At 57.1% G+C, this 16247-nt stretch overlaps 1 protein-coding gene across 3 annotated transcripts; it reads left to right on the forward strand.

Moving 5' to 3' along the window:
- Window positions 1-8565: 8565 nt before the first annotated feature.
- Window positions 8566-15016, forward strand: RNF112 (ring finger protein 112). 3 transcript variants are annotated; one of them, XM_072820935.1, is made up of 15 exons: window positions 8566-8760; window positions 9122-9345; window positions 9520-9560; window positions 10210-10495; window positions 10716-10922; window positions 11040-11165; window positions 11395-11499; window positions 11947-11997; window positions 12305-12361; window positions 12443-12517; window positions 12659-12776; window positions 12930-13096; window positions 13176-13229; window positions 13338-13412; window positions 13488-15016. In XM_072820935.1, the coding sequence occupies exons 1-15, from the start codon at window positions 8652-8654 to the stop codon at window positions 13956-13958; spliced, it is 2166 nt and encodes a 721-aa protein (XP_072677036.1). In that variant the 5' UTR covers window positions 8566-8651; the 3' UTR covers window positions 13959-15016. The 3 variants fall into 3 exon arrangements, with proteins under 3 accessions (XP_072677036.1, XP_072677035.1, XP_072677034.1); XM_072820934.1 differs by lacking the exon at window positions 8566-8760 and having other exon boundaries at window positions 8846-9345; window positions 12936-13096; XM_072820933.1 differs by lacking the exon at window positions 8566-8760 and having other exon boundaries at window positions 8855-9345.
- Window positions 15017-16247: the final 1231 nt, after the last annotated feature.

Below are 16247 nucleotides of genomic sequence, written 5' to 3' on the forward strand. Positions count from 1 at the left end.
CCTTTCTGGCTCTTGCCAGCCCCTCCAGGCTTCTTTCCTCACCCTCTCCACCTTCACATGCTAGTTATCCACTTGGAGGCCTGTTATGAGCTGAACTGTGTTCCCTCAAAATTTATAGTTGGGTATTAATCTCCAGTGTCTCAGAATGTGACATTTGGAGGTGGAGGTTTTTTTTCATTTTTTCTGGGTTTAAAAAATATATGTAATTTTCTATCTTTTTTGAATGGCGATAGACCTTTTTATTTATTTTTTTAAAGTTTATTTATTTAAATTATCTCTACACCCAACATGGGGTTTGAACTCACCACCCTGAGACTAAGAGTTGCATGCTTTTCTGACTGAGCCACCCAGGTGCCCCAGAGATGGAGCCTTTAAATAGATAATTAAGGTAAAATGAAGTCACTGGGGTAACCCATCATCCAATGACTGGTGTCCTTACAAGAAAAGGAAATTGAGACACAGACACTCACAAGGAGAAGCCATATGAGGACCCAAGGAGAAGGCGGCCGTCTACAGGTCAAGGAGAGAGGCCTCAGAAAAAACCAACCCTGCTGATAACTTGATCTTGGCCTTCCAGCCTGCAGAGTTGTCAGAAAATTAATTTCTGTGTCTTACTCTCCACCACTTTTCTGTGGTGCTTTATGGCTGCCCCAAGAGAGTCATACAGGACCTATCACAGGCCAGTTCCTGAGAGCCTCACATTTAGACCGAATAAATTTTTTGTTGCTCAAAGCATCCACTCTAAATTTTAAAAATATGCATCAACTTCCTGTTTTGACATCACTTCATTAGTTAATATGTTACTAACCTCTCAAACTAGAGAGTGACAGGAATCCTGCAAGGATTCCTCTGCCTACAGTCCCCATTGTCCCTTCTCACTTCGTTTTCTCTTTTCCAAAGGTCCGCTTGAAGTGCGTTGCTCCTTGTGGGACCTTCTCTGCCCATCGCCCACACAGCAGAGGCCTCGGGTGTTGCTGCCAGCTATGCCAGGTGGGCCTCAGGGTGAGCCCCTGAGGCCAGGCTCAGTCTGCTGCAAGCAAGGGCCCATGGCTGGCATCCAGCAGGTGCCACATACCCTCCTATGTCTCCTACAAGAAAGTCAGTAACAGCTTCAGTTCTTTTTACTTCTTTGTATTTTGTTGTTTCTTTTTATTTATTTTTAAAGATTTTATTTATTCATGAGACAGGCAGAGACACAGGCAGAGGGAGAAGCAGGCTCCTTGTGGGGAGCCCAATGACGAACTCAACCCCAGGACCCCGGGATCACAACCTGAGCCAAAGGCAGATGCTCAACCACTGAGCCACTCAGGTGCCCCTCTTTTTGTTTCTTTCTTTTCTTTTCTTTTCTTTTCTTTTCTTTTCTTTTCTTTTCTTTTCTTTTCTTTCTTTTCTTTCTTTTCTTTTCTTTTCTTTTCTTATCTTTTTTCTTTTTTTTTTTTTTGAGAGAGATAAAGTGCAAACGTGCAGGGGGGTGGTGTGAGGGGCTGAGGGGGAGAGAGAGAACCAGAGAGGAACTCAAGCAGGCTCCATGCCCAGCCCAGAGACGGACATGGGGTTCAATCTCAGCACCCTAAGATCGTGACCTGAGCCGAAATCAGAATTCAGACGCTTAATCCACTGAGCCACCCCAGCACCCCAGTTACAGCTTGGATTCTAATTAGGAATGAACTCAGTCCAAGGGACAGGCCTTTGGGTGCCCAGCAATCAACAATAGCTTCACTTAAGTAACCCTGGGTTAAGTTTAGTTATATAATCATCAACTATTTATTTTTAACTGGATATTTAGGATGCTTTAAATCTTCCCCTTTAAAAGAAAAAAAAAACCCCTGTTTGTGTCAACAAGACAGATGGCTAGCCTCAAAACTCTGAAGCAAACTAGAAATGCCGAGTGGACTACAAGAAGCGTCTTTCAACATGTGCAGCTGCAGTTGGCAAAGACCAGAATGTGTGATGAAGCGCTGCGTTGGTAAGGACATCCTCAGATCAGATCTTCCAGGCGGGAAGTGGTGTCAGAACAGGAACAATCATTACAGCACTGCATGTGACAGCAAGACGTTCGTGATATGCCCCTGAGGTCTGTCACTAGAGGGCTGGCTGGAGGACTAGTTACATACTGTGCTTTAGAGAAGTCGCTGTCCAGAACCGTAAGCAGTCTCCTCCAGTCCATTCAGGCAAAGTAATGGGTCAGGGACGCAGATCTGATCACATGCCACCTGCTTAAAGTCATATATGCTTCCCATGGCCACGGAAGTGGAGGGTCTACACGGTGCTCTACAACCTGAGCTCTGCTGACTGCACTCTGGATGCCCTCACCCTGCATCTGCTCGGACTCCAGAGTCCATGCTATGCCACCCATCCTGGCCTTTGCACATGGCCTGAATCCCCTTCCTTCCCCAGTATCTTTCAGGGGTTACCTCCCACCCATCCTGCAACAATGAGTCTCAGTGGCCCCCACGTCTGGGAGAGAACAGTCTCACACCGTTCCCAGGGCTTCTGTATCAGCACTGACCACAGTGACGGGCAGCTGCCTGTCTGCTTGTTTGAGCCTGGCCTCTGAGCTCCTTGGGGGCAGGGACCCCATTGGCCACTTGTACCTCCTGTGTCCAGCTTCATGCTTGTTTGGCACATAGGAGGCATTTTCTAACTTTGAGGAACAAAGGGAAGGAGAGAAAAGGGTAGGGAAGGTTCCCTGCAGGAAGCCTGAGCCAGTGAGAACCTGGGTGAGAATGGCGAGGGTGTCCCAGGCTGGGGAGAGGCAGAGGCAAAGGTGTGGAGGTGGGACGTGGAGAGACCCTCTGGACACAGTACAGGACACAGGACCTGGTGGGCCAGTTGAAGGGGTACCACAGGCCTGGGGATTGGGGAGCCTGCTTCCTCCTGCCAGGGCTGGCACTGAAGGTCTCCTCAGCCTTCTGAACCTGTTTTCCATCCCAAAAATGGGGCTAATAATCACTGTGTTGCGGTGGGGAGTCAATTGAGGCATCTCATGTGGCAACATGTTGTAGATCCTAAATTGCTTAAGCAAATGTTGGATTTTTTTTTAAATCTGAAAATTATTTCAGGAAGCCTAGGATCAAATTGATGATGGGAGCTTTGAGGAGGTTGGGGAGCCCAGACTTTCCTCTAGCTGCTGACATGAGGTTCCAGAAGCTGGCAAGCAGAAGAGGGGGCGGCCAGACTTAAGGGTCAGGATCATGAACAGCTACACGTGGGCCTGGCCTCTCAAGCATCAGGACGGTCTCCTGCCCAGCTGTAGAGTTCAGGGACTGGCCTTGGTGTCCTTTCCTGCTGACTGTTGCTCCTTCCAGCTCTGAACACAGAGGTCGAAGCCAGAAGCCACTTGTAAGCATGGCCATCAGTTGGATGGGGAACATGTGGCCTCCTGCCTGAGCTGGCGGCAGCCTCCCCCATGTCATCAGGGTTTTGGGCATCTGGGCTGTGGCCTGCAATGGACCTTGCAATCCAAGGGTGTGTCTCAGGGCAGGGCTGGGGCCACCTGTGCCAAAAGGGGACTGACGGATCCTGGGAGGGGCTGTCCATGTAGCGGATACCTTGTTTTCTCTCCACCATGCTTGGCCTTATCTTGATCCTTATTCAAAACTAGCAGATGCCAGCCAAGTATGACAGGTGCTGGGGGAGCTGGCACGTCCTTTCAACCCCACTGTCTCTGGTCTGGCTCTTGTCCCACTGCTGTCCTTCAGCTAAAGGAGGCCTGACCCCTGAGCCCAGCTGCATGGGCCAGGTCTGTGATGCTCACACAGGGGGCCAGGCTCACACAGGGTGAGAGCAAGGGCATGGAGGCAGCCGTGCTGGCATGTGCACCAGAGCAGTTGGGGATTCTGTAGCACCTGCCCTCCCTGGCTCATCATACCCAACAGCACCCAGGGGCTATTGGCTTGACAGGATAATGGGTTCCTGAGTCCTGCAAGAGAGCCCTGTGGGACAGGGCATGAGGAATGATGCCAAAAGATGGGGGGGGGGGTGGCGTGTAGCATGCCCCTGTGTGCCTTGGCCCCTGTTCCCCTTGCCTCTCCTTGCTTCACAAGCTACATAAGCTAGGCTCTTTATGTTGCACTTCTGGATCCTTGCAGGTGCTGGCGTCCCTGCCAGAAATGTTGTCATCTCACTCTCATAGCTTTGCAGGCCAACTTGTGTTCATCCTTCAGACTTAGCTTGGGCATTGCCTCATGGAAGATGCCTTCCTAGATGTACAGATCTATGTGATCTGCTTTTGTTTGGTCCTCCTGGCTCACCTCTTGCTCACCCTTGTCAAAGAGCTTATCACCCAGGACTTGTCTAATGATTTCTCTGCCTCACCCACTATACTAGATGCACCATGAGGTCCATCAGTGTACTCTCAGGGCCAGCATGATGCCTGGCATAGAGTGCTTAATATATTTTTGCAATATGGGTGGATAGACTGGATGAAGAATGGATGATTGGATGGATAGACACAAGGTTGAGTGTTGGCCAAAAGATGGATGAGTGGGTAGGTGGGTGGTTGGGGAGCAGGTGGGTGGATGGATGGGGCAAATGGGTGGGGGGATAGATAGATGGAGGGGCAGGTGGGTACAGGAGTGGATGAGTGGGTAAATGGAGGAAATCATGCATATGTGCATGAATGGGAAGATGTATGGATGAGTATCTGGGGAATGGGTGGGTGAAAGAATATAGGAAATGAATTGTGCATATGTGAAAGAATTAATGATGGATAATGCATGAGTGTGTGGCTGACTGGGTAGATGAGTAAATAAGTGGATAATGAATGGGTAGATAATCAGTGCATGCCTAATGGAAGGTTGGAGGAATGGAGGATGGATGGATGGATGGATGGATGGATGGATGGATGGATGGGTGGATGGATACATGGATGGTTGGGTGACTGGACTCCTCACTCACCTGGCAGGCCTCTGGGACACATTGGGTGGAGTCAGTACACACATAGTACTCAATGATCAGGGTCTCTGGGCTCTCCTGGGAACACCTGCAGTAGAGACCTTCATGGACTTCCCAGTCCAGGAGTGGCACACAAGTCTGCTGGAGAGACTGTGGAGGAGGAAGAAGCTGTAGGAGAAGTGGAAGACAAGGAGTGACAGATTCTTGCCTTGGCAACCAGAGAGAGCTCTTTGCATGGAGACAGAGGGCAGGGATGCGGGGCTGGTGAGGTAAGCTGAGGCTCAGGCTGTGGGTGGGTGGAGAGGGAAGGGGGCCAGGAGCGGCTTGGGGGTGGGGGTGGAGAACAGTGTACCTGGGTTCAGAGTGGAGACAGATGGAAGGATGTCACCTCAGCCCCAGTCGTGGGCTTGTTTTCTTCACTTTCTCTCAGCCAGTCACCCAGTAGGAAGTGCTGTGGGGCAGCTGGGCAGAGGCCAGGGGGTAGAAAGGGCTGGATCTTCCCAGAAAAGGCCCAGCCCCAGCCCCTCCACCAGCACCACAGCAATGGGGAGGGTAGTGTGGTGATCCCCCACGTGGCCTGCACCTCGCTGACAGTGCTCGGGGAATCCAGGTGGTTCCTAGGAGCACAGAGGAGGGAGTCCAGAAGGGGAGAGATCCAGTGCTCACTGCTGCCTATTGTGCCAGGCTTCCTGGTGAGTGCCAGCCTGCCCCACGCCTTCTGGAAGTTTCAGGCCAGGGAGGCAGGAGAGGAAGCAGAACTCTCCAAAAGAAGGGACCTCTGGTCTCATTGAGCCCTCTTCCACTTACACATCAAGAAACTGAGGCCCAGAGACAATTAGCAAGCTGGGGTCAGAACCAGTTGCCACATTCCTAATTCCAATCTCCACCTAGACCAGGCCTAGGCCAATTTTCTTTCCTTCTTTGAAGTAAATGACTGCACACCAAGACGCAGCAAGACCACAAAGTGCTTTCCAGGCTTATTATAATTGCATGATTTCTGCCTCAGAAAACCATAGAACATAGTGGTTAAGAGCTTGAATGCAGGAGCCTGACTGAGTTTGGATTCCAGCTCTGCCACCAATGGCTGTGTGACCTTGTGCAAGTGACTTAGCCTCCCTGGCCCGTTTCTTCATCTGTAAAATGAGAGTAATATAGTACCTCTCACACAGGTTGTGTTATTGAGGGGAAGTTTATGCACGTGGGGTGAGTGAACAATGTGTGTGGGTAGGATCGTGTGGCTTGCCTGTGTGTACATACGAGTAAGTCTGAGCTCATATGTAAGTGTGCACCAGTGCGAGGCCCTGGCGCACAGGCAAGCAAGTGTGTGTGTGTTTATATATGTGTGTGTGTGTGTGTGTGTGTGTGTGTGTGTGTGTGTGTGTGAAGAAGCTACTGCCTACATCAGGGGACCCAGAAGCCTTCCCAAATAGCATCGTAGTCTGGGAGACTGTATTGTTGACTCCTGGTTTTTCTGGAAGTGACTCTCTACCTCTCACCTCTTCTGAGGCCAGAAGCTGGAGCCAGAAGTCAGGAGATCAGCAGCCTAAGCAGGGCCACCGGGAGCAGGCCCCGCAGAGAGGGAGGAACCACAATGTTTGTTGGGTGAATGAAGGAACAAACTCACTCCCTCTCTACAGCCCCAGCTCCTGAAACCCAGAACCACCCTCCTGCCCCAGCCCCTTCCTGTGGGCTCAGCTCCCAGGAGCCCTCCCCAGAGGCCTGTCTACCTTGTGGGGCCAGGCCTGGCTCAGTGTGACCTCTCCTGACCCTATAAGTCCCTAGGGTGGGTTGAGGGTACTGTGGGGGACCCACATGGTATCCTCACCCGCTAGGAAACAAGGAGCTGAGCAGAGCAGAGTTTCCTCCTTTCCTTTCCAGACACAGTGGTCCGTGGCAGGGGCACTGGGCCCACCTGTTAGTATCCCCTCCTGGGCTTACCTGTCAGGCTCTGGAACTTTGACCTTGGGGAAATCTCCCTCCCAGTCAGAGCAGATAGGCCAAAACAAATGTTGCCCATAACCCACATGGAATTGAAATTTTTTGCCCTGAAAAGAAAATTTTCTTTTTAGGTTTTATTTATTTATTTGACAGAGAGAGAGAGAGAGAGAGAGAGAGAGAGAGCACAAGCAGGGGAAGTGGCAGGCAGAAGGGGAAAGAGAAGTAGGCTCCCTGAAGTAGGAGCCTGAGGTGGGACTCGATCCCAGGACCCCAGGGTCATGACCTGAGCCACAGGCAGATGCTCAACCGCTGAGCCACCCAGGTCCCCCTGCCCTGAATTTTTTAAAGAGGATTTGTATAATCTTTCCAATGTTGAATTTGGTAAGAACAAATCACTTGTTATTGTTCAGAAACACATAGAGACTATCCCAGGCTCCAGCTTGGTGCTCAGCACGTAGCGGATGGTCAGTAAACACTTGTTGACCAGTGGCACTCATGATTTGAATCTGGCTTCCCAGATGATGAACTTCAACCTGAGTTTACCAGTCGACACCATGTAGAGGAGAGCAGGTGCAAACTCAGAAGGTATTACGTTTGATTTGATGTTTTTCTTCTTGTAGTTCAGAGATTCTCAGGCTCCCATCAGGTTTCAATCCTTCTCAGAGACTGTAGACACTTTCACAGGCCTACGAGCCTCGTGGATAGAATGGGGCCATCCACACCTCACCCCCACAGCCGGCCTCCCTGGGCAGGGGGCTCCCCTCCAAGCCCCAGATACCAGTGAGGGATTGTAAGAGCAAAGGGACGGGCTCCGGGCCTTTCTCCAGGAGCAGGAGGCTCTCAAGCTGAGGATGCAATGGTTTTCCCTCGGCCTTGCCCTCTGCGGGGCGGGTAGCTCACAGTGCTGGGTGGGGGCCCCAGGCTTTGTAGCCGGCCTTCCCCACCCACCTCCAGCCCTGTCCTTCTAATCCGTCATCCACACTGCAAGCCAGAGTGACCAGAGCTGGCCAGTGTTCTCATGTTTCCAGGTGGGAAAGACCAGATTGAGCAGTGAGTGATATCCAGCCCTGCCTGCTGCGGGCGGAGGCCTCTACTGGACCCCTCCAGGTGAATCCATCCCCCCCCCCCCACTCCTCTGCATCCTAGCACCTAAGGCTTAAGAAGAACTTCCCTTGGGCAAGTGGCTTTCTGAATGTACTTGACCCCTCAGAGCTCAAAAGAGCAAAGGGAAGCACCCAGGGGCCCTGGCTCATATAGGGCAGCTGGGAATCAAGCCCGGAGCAGTCTGGCTCCAGAGCCTCGGCCTCTCGGAACCAATCAGAATCAGGTGTTCTGACCATGAGCCACCTGAGGGCAAGATCACCTCCAGTCGGGAAGGGAAGGGGAGGCAAGGAGGCTCCGGAAGGGGATGGCATCTGAGCTGGGCCTGCAAGGGTCTCTCAGGAGGAAGGAGGGGGCGCCCCGCTGCAGGCAGGGGGAACATGGAGTCAAGGTGCAGAAAGCAGAGAAGGGTGAAGGAGGGCCAAGCCTGGAGAGGAAGTTTCAGGCCCACAGACGCAGGCCAGGTGGCTTGGAATTTTGATCTGATGGTAGGAGGGAGCCATGGCCGGTGTGGGGGGTGGGGTGGGGTGGGGGATTATGCTGACTGTGCACTGGGGAGCAGATGGGAGGAGCCCAGTTAAGAAGCGGTTAGAAGGTCCAGAGGTGACAGTCACAAGCTCGAAGCAGGGTGAAAGCCAGTGGAAGGGGAAGAGACCCAGGGACACACAGCCAATGTCAGAGAAGTCAGGGGGGCTGGGAAAAGCTGGGTGGAGGGGATGCGCAGGGCCACGTGCGATATGCTGGCATCCTGGAGCCCCACTCGCGGCGGGCGTGCAGCAGAATGTTCCTCCAGGGAAGGGAGGGAGGCTCCCCGCCCCTCTCCAGGTCAGCTCCGGCGGTGCCGTCCTCCGTCTCCCACACCTCTCCTGCACACCGTGCCGGTGGCCCTGGGAGGACCCTGGCTGGGCCAGTAGGGACAGTGCCTGCCCATGGTTCCGTCTCTGCCCGGCACCCATACGGCTCCTCTCTCTCCATCCCTCCTCCCCCTCCCTGTCCTTATCTTTCCCTTCCGTCTCCATGGCGACTCACCATCTCGGCTGCCTGCATCCCAGCCTCTGCCAGGGATTCTGGGCCTGGCTCGGTCCCTCCCTCCTCCGGAGCCCTGGTTCCCGCAGTCCTGTCTCCTCCCCCTGGGGTGAGTCCAGAGGCAGCCTCCTCTTTCCCGACTGTCACATCTATTTTCCAGCGCTGACGAGTCTGGGTCGGCTCCTCTGGGGAGACCATCCCCCACCCCCTCCACCTGCCACAGCTCAGCCAGCCCTTCCAGGAGGAAAGCCATCCTTGCTGCAGCCCAGTGTCCCTGCTCGGGCCTCCTCCTGTCTCTGCCTGCAGACCTCTCCTCACTCCCAGCCCCCCATGCCGAGGTCCGCCTTGTCAATCATCTCCTTTTGTCACCGGCTTGGCAAGCAGGCAAGTCTTGGGTCCTGAGATTTGGGGGGAGGGCGGGGAGGGGAAGGGGCCATCTGGGGACGAGGGATGGGTCTGCGGAGAGGGGATGGGGGCCACTGAAACCCAGGAGGAAGACAGAAATCTGGATTCTCTTCTAGATAATGTTTTATCCCCCCCCTCAATTTTGTCTCCAAGGAGAGAAAACGGAGCTTCATGGGAAGCAGTCGCAACAGTTGGTAAGTGGCAGGGCCTGCCCGCAGGACTGCTCCAAGGCGCCGCGGCCACCAGCCTCCCGCAGGCTGCCCCAGGGGAGGCCCGAAGCTGGGTGCCGGGCTGGGGGGGGCCGGGGAGAATCCGGTGGGCACTGCCTGAGACCAAATCCAGCTCCAGGAGGGAAAGCGGAAGGCATCTTGGGAGAAGCAGAGCCCACTGCCCCACACGGGCAGGCTCCCGCCCTCTCCTCCCGGCCCCACGGTGTGTGTGCAGGTACCACCCCTGGGGCTCCGGCCCCCTGTGGGAGCCCTGGCAGTGGAAGGCTGTGGGAGAGGGCTTTCATGAGCATTCGCGCCTGGCACCGGGCAGGGAGCGCCCCACACGGCCCGGGAGCACGGCTGCTGCCTCTCCTCTGGGCCGTTCGGAAACGGGGGCCCAGATCAGTCAGTGCAGGAGCTTGCCCATGGATGCACGGCGGCCGCGTGGCAGCTTCTGCCTGTCGAGAGCCCTGTCACCACTGCTCTGCTGCCCCCACCCCCGGGCCCCAGGCTCTGGGGTGCAAGTGAGGGATGGGCAGAGCATGCCCTCTCCGGGAGCACCCTGCCCCCCACACTCCTAGCCCGTATTCCTGCACCCCACATGCTGCTCCCAACAGCCCGCTCTGCCTCCCAGGTCCCACACGCCATTCCCCAAGCTGGAGCTGGGCCTGGGGTCCCGGCCCGCGGTGCCCCGGGAGCTCCCCGCCTGCTCCATCTGCCTGGAAAGGCTGCGGGAACCCATCTCGCTGGACTGTGGCCATGACTTCTGTACGCGGTGCTTCAGCACACACCGCGTCCCGGGCTGTGAGCCGCCCTGCTGTCCAGAGTGCCGGAAGATATGCAAGCAGAAGAGGGGCCTCCGGAGTCTGGGGGAGAAGATGAAGCTCCTGCCGCAGAGGCCTCTGCCCGCCGTGCTGCAGGTCCAGGGACCAGGCCTCGGTGTGGGGTGTGGGGTGTGGAGCAACCCAGGTCTGATCCAAGATGGGACCGGTGGCTTTGGCTCTATTCTAGGATGTCAGGGTGGGGCACACAGTTTGGGGGAACACAGTCTTATTATGGGATGGTGTCAGATGCACACCACACTTGGGGACCCACTTGCATGACCTGGATGCTCAGGGAACCTTCTTTCTCCTGACGCAGGAGACCTGTGCTGTGAGAGCAGAGCCACTGCTGCTGGTGCGAATCAATGCCTCTGGAGGCCTCATCTTGAGGATGGGAGCCATCAACCGCTGCCTGAAGCACCCCCTGGCCAGGGACACCCCTGTCTGCCTCCTTGCTGTCCTGGGGGAGCAGCACTCAGGGAAGACCTTCCTTCTCAACCACTTGCTCCGGGGCCTGCCAAGCCTGGTGAGGGCAGGGCTGGGGCAGGGGGCTGGGGAGGGGCAGGTCAGGGGCCTCAGCCTGGCTTTGGGAGGGGAATGGGGGCCGGATGGACCAACTGATGCTCTCTTTTCTGCCTTGCAGGAGTCAGGGGAGGGCGGCTGGCCGAGAGGAGGGTCCCTGCAGGGGTTCAGGTGGGGTGCCAATAGCCTTACCAGGGGCATATGGATGTGGAGCCACCCTTTCCTGCTGGGGAAGGAGGGGAGGAAGGTGAGGGACATAAAAGGCAGAGGAGGTGAAGATTGCGGCAGGGGTGGGGGGTGGAGAGGCTGGGACATGCAGAGAGCAGAGATGAAGGGGAAGGGAATGGAGAAAGAAAGCTTTGGGGGCAGGACTGGAAGACGGGGGTGGGCAAAGGCAGGGCTGGGGGGAGCACGTGGAGGAGTGAGGCAGGCCTGACCCCGTGGTTCATCTCCCTCCTGCCCCTCCCCCCATACAGGTGGCCGTGTTCCTGGTGGACACAGGGGATGCCATGAGCCCTGAGCTGAGCAGAGAAACGCGGACTAAGCTCTGTGCCCTCACCACGATGCTGAGCTCCTACCAGGTGAGGGCGCTGTGACCTGGTGCCCCACCCCATGGGCCCTGCTCCAGCTTAGCTTTCTCCAGAAGGGCACATGTCAGTCTGGGCTGGCCCTGGGAGTGCTTGGGACGGTGACCCTGATCTCACAGACTTGTGTGTCTGGGGTCCCCACAGGTTCTGGGGTTGCCCCTGCAGGGGAGGGATGCCCCCAGTCAGTGAAGGTGGGAACACAGTTTGTTCCAAAGGGAAGTCTAAGGTCCCCAGGAGCAGCTGAAGGTCAGCAGGCCCACTCCCGGGCTGCCTGCTGTCCCTCATGGGCAGCCCAGGCCCTGCAGGCTGCGGAGGCCCCCAGGCAGGTGTCTCCCAGGTCCCAGCTCCACAGTCAGCCTGTGAGCTCCTTCCTCACCGGGGTCTTCCCAGTATCTCTTTGCCTTTGCAGACCCTCTTCCATCTTGTTCTCCTTGGTTCCAGATCCTCAATACCTCCCCGGAGCTGAAGGATACAGACCTGGAATATCTGGAGGTGAGGAGAAAATTTGGTCTTGGGGTGCCACCTTATCCCTGCCGTGACCATAAGGCCAAGGGACTGGACCAGCCCTAATTGGGTGCCTTCTAGTTCTGGCCTAGGAGTTCATGACCTGGAGCTGGGCTGGTGGGTTTGAGGGCCTGGTTGGGGGAGGCAGGGGAGTCCTAGAGCTGGGAGTGTGGGGGATGGGGAGGGTGGGGAGGGTAGGGAGGGGCAGGAAGGGGGCCCCCCTAGCCAGCCCAGAAGGGAGAGAGCCAGAGTCCTTGGAGTGACCCAGCCATGACCCTTGGTGCCTCATCCCCAGATGTTCGTCCATGTGGCCGAGGTGATGGGCAGGCATTATGGGATGGTGCCAATCCAGGTGAGACACCCGTTTCTGGACCTGTCACTCCAGACCTTCACACCCCCACGGCTGCTGGTGTCAGGACCCCTTCTCTTCCAGCACCTGGATCTCTTAGTTCGGGACTCATCCTACTCCAGCAAGGCAGGGCTGGGCCGCGTGGGTGACATGATCCAGGTGAGGGGTACAGACAGAGGGGCAGAAGGGGCAGGTGGGGGGAACTGGGCAGAAGGTGAGAGGGGGCGGGAGGGGGCCTGCAGGCGAGCCAGGAACAGGAGTCTGGTCCCTAACTCAGAGGTCCCCCCTTCCATCCCCCAGAAATCCTCTGGCAAGTACCCCAAGGTTCAGGAGCTGCTCCAAGGGAGGCGAGCCCGCTGTTACCTCCTGCCCACCCCGGCGCGGCAGTGGGCCACCAGAGGCCAGGGCAGCCCAGGCGGTGAGTGTCCCCCGGAGCAAGGCCTCCACAGCTTGCCCTCCTCGGCCCCCCCTGCCCTAGCGAGCTGCGCCCTGCCTCTGACACCCTTTCTCCTCCCAAAGCCCGATCCTGCTCAGCCCCCGGTCTCCTCAGCATGAGGAATCTCTTCCTCAGACACAGATGACGATTTGGGGCACCTCTCCGCCTACGTGGCCGATGTGCTGAGCGCCGCCCCCCAGCACGCCAAGAGCCGCTGCCAGGGGTACTGGAGCGAGGGCCGCCCCGTGGCCAGGGGGGACAGACGCCTGCTCACGGGGCAGCAGTTAGCTCAGGAAATCAAGGTGCGCCCCCCACCTGCACCCCCATCCCTCCCCACCCCCGGCGCCCCCCACCCTGACCCCTCCCCTGCTGTCTCCGCAGAACCTGTCGGGCTGGATGGGGAGGACGGGGCCTGGGTTCGCCTCCGCGGATGAGGTACAGGGGGCGCCCGTGGAGGGCCTGGGGGGCCGGGTGCGTGCGCCCTGGGTGGCCCACGAGGGCGGGGGCGGGCGGAGGGAGGCAGCCTGGCTTTGCCGTGGACAGATGGCCGCCCAGCTGCACGACCTGAGGACGGTGGAGGCCGCCAAGAAGGAGTTCGAGGAGTACGTGCGGCAGCAGGTGAGGGCGCCGGCGGGGTAGGGCGGGGGCTGCGGGCTGGGCGGGCGCTGAGCGCCGCGCGTTCTCCCGCCGCAGGACGTGGCCACCAAGCGCATCTTCTCTGCGCTCCGGGTGCTGCCCGACACCATGCGCAACCTGCTGTCCACGCAGAAGGACGCCATCCTGGCCCGCCACGGGGCGGCCCTGCTGTGCCAGGGCAGGGAGCAGACCCTGGAGGCGCTGGAGGCCGAGCTGCAGGCCGAGGCCAAGGTCTTCATGGACTCCTACACCATGCGCTTCTGCGGCCACCTGGCTGCCGTGGGCGGCGCCGTGGGCGCGGGGCTCATGGGCCTGGCGGGCGGCGTGGTGGGCGCGGGCATGGCAGCGGCCGCGCTGGCCGCCGAGGCCGGGATGGTGGCGGCGGGGGCCGCGGTGGGGGCCACGGGGGCCGCCGTGGTCGGGGGCGGCGTGGGCGCTGGGCTGGCGGCCACCGTGGGCTGCATGGAGAAGGAGGAGGACGACAGGGTGCAGGAGGGGGACCGGGAGCCCCTGCTGCAGGAGGAGTAACGGCGCCCAGGAGACCAGACCGAAGGGAGGAGAGATGCCAGGTGGGAGGGAAGGAGGTGTGGGAGGGGAGGGCTTGGGGGTGGTGTGGAGCGCCCCACTGCCCTGGTTGAACGCCGGTGTCTGGGTGGCTGGCTGGGCTGGACTATCCAGGTGGCTCCTGGATGGAGGGGGGCCGCCCGGTCCAGGAGGCAGCGTCTGGGGGCAGTGGATAGAGTGTAGGGCCTGTTTCTGGTTGCACACCACTGCTAACCTGCCATGGTCCCCAGATCAGCCTGACCCCGGAGTCTCCCACCAACAGCGAGTCTCCACCCTCCCCACCCTGGCTTATTTCCCCTGATGACCCTGGATTGTAGGAAGGCTGAGCAGGCACCATTCTGGAAGTCTCCCGTGGGTAGAGAGGATCTGTCCCTTCACAGATGGGAGAAGTCCCAGGTTGAGTGACCTCGGTGCTCAGAGTCAGGGAGCACAAATGAGGGGCTGGGGGGAGAGAGGGAAGGAGGAGCCGCCAGGCAAAACCAAAGAGTCCAGGTATGGTGGACAGTGGCCTGAACCCCAGAGGGGAGCCGCCTGCTCTAATGACTCTCCCCAAAGCTGCCCCAGGAGGATAATGGTGGCCTCCCCCACCCTCTGCAGCCCCAGGACTCCATGTGTACACTTTGGATGGGGCCTCTGTAGATGTTCCCTCACAGTTGTGTTCTTTGTCGAGCCTGCTCAGACAGCAGAGTGCCCACGTTGTTTCTGGAATGCTGTCCCAGCAATGGGTTAGATGCCAAAGAAATCACCAGTAATTGCACTCTGAGCTAAACCAGATGGCGCTTGTAAGTCGGTGAAAGTCCCACAAGGGACACCTTCCATCCCGAACACGAACACGCCCTCTTTCCTGAACATGTGTCTGCCTGAGACCTGGGTGCAGCGCCCCTCCCGACCCCAAGGAGCCCAGAGGGCCCAGCGCCCTTCCGTGGGACAGGAAAATCCTGCTGGAAGACTTCTAGGCTATTACACTGTAAAGTATTCATGGGTGCATTCTATGAAAATAAAATATGTGTGCTTGAGTGTCAGCTTCCCAGTAAATTATTCAAATAGTACTTGAATTCAACTCCCAGAGGGCTTTGGAGCAGAGGGGTGGGGGAGGTGAACCAAGCACTCCATCGTGGTGACCTGTGGACAAGAAGAGGGAGGCTGATATTCAAGGGATCTGGGAGCTGAGAGTCCAAGTCCCACGTAGGGGTTGCAGGAGGGCTCAGGCTAATGGCCAAAGGCACAGCCACCTTCCACTAGGGCTTGGGGTCCTGCTCCCCTAGTCTCTCCTGCCTCAGATGGATGACCCTGCGAACAGATTGTCACCAGGTGTCTGTCCTGGCAGAAGGAGAGAGTGGAGGCATAGATGGGGAGTCCTTGCTAAAGCCTCGGAGGAAGGAGGAGCCCAGGCCCATCCCCATGGGAGTCAGCCAGCTGGACATTCACCTGCTGCTTCTCCTGTCCCTCAGCTCCCTATCTCAGAATTACAGCAGTGGCCACTGTGTCCAGACCTGCCTTTTATAGATGCAAACCCAGAGAGGGGAAATCTCAGCTAATGCTCCCCAGCTGGCCTATGGCAGAAGCAGGGACGCTCCAGACTCCTGATCACCCCAGCTGGTGTTCCCCCACAGACATTAGAAGACATTTTTTTTTTTAAGGTCAGATGTGCTGAAACCAAGATGCTTCTCTTTGGTGGTTTCTCCCCCTCTCGTCCAGTGTTGGGGTACTGAGGCTGAAGGCCATAGTCTGGGACACATGGCCCCACAGTAGGAGCTTCAGTTAGCAAGTAAGGGATAAAATAATGATGCAGAGAAATCCCAAAGTCAGGGCTGAGGACAGGTGGGGTGAAGACAGAGGGCTAAGGAGGATTCTAACTTTTGGAGCTGGGCCAGAGGTGGGGCATAGGGTCCAGACTTTGTCCCGTGTTTGCCGAGAAAAGCTTCCTGGAAGCATTTTTTGGGTCCTTCCATCATCACGTGGTGGATCCATGAGCTACAAAACCTCCCAGATTTTGGGACTGGCAGCCTTAGAACCTTGGAGGGGGCCTCCAAGGAGTCCCTGAGGGAGGATTTTGTCTAGCTAGAATCCCACCTTACAGTGCTGGAAGGAACTGCAGTGAGCTACTCCACCCTGATCTTTGAATGCAATTGAGCTGTTGGCCAAGTGGAGGATGTGCTCTGCAGAAGCAGGATGAGTCATATTAAGTAGTATTTGTCTTGTGCTTTGTACTTTCAAAGCATCTTCCCAAGTATCACCTTCCTTAAAGTCTTG

Source organism: Canis lupus, chromosome 3 (assembly GCF_048164855.1).
Source record: "Canis lupus baileyi chromosome 3, mCanLup2.hap1, whole genome shotgun sequence".
NCBI classification, from domain to species: Eukaryota; Metazoa; Chordata; class Mammalia; order Carnivora; family Canidae; genus Canis; species Canis lupus.

Bases quoted from the DNA above. Each gene is read 5' to 3' on its own strand.
- RNF112 (XM_072820933.1), top strand. From the start codon at position 8,953: ATGGCGACTCACCATCTCGGCTGCCTGCATCCCAGCCTCTGCCAGGGA. The intron at 9,346-9,519 runs GCAAGTCTTGGG...TTTGTCTCCAAG, and splicing joins GTCACCGGCTTGGCAAGCAG to GAGAGAAAACGGAGCTTCAT. The intron at 10,496-10,715 runs GTCCAGGGACCA...CTCCTGACGCAG, and splicing joins CTCTGCCCGCCGTGCTGCAG to GAGACCTGTGCTGTGAGAGC.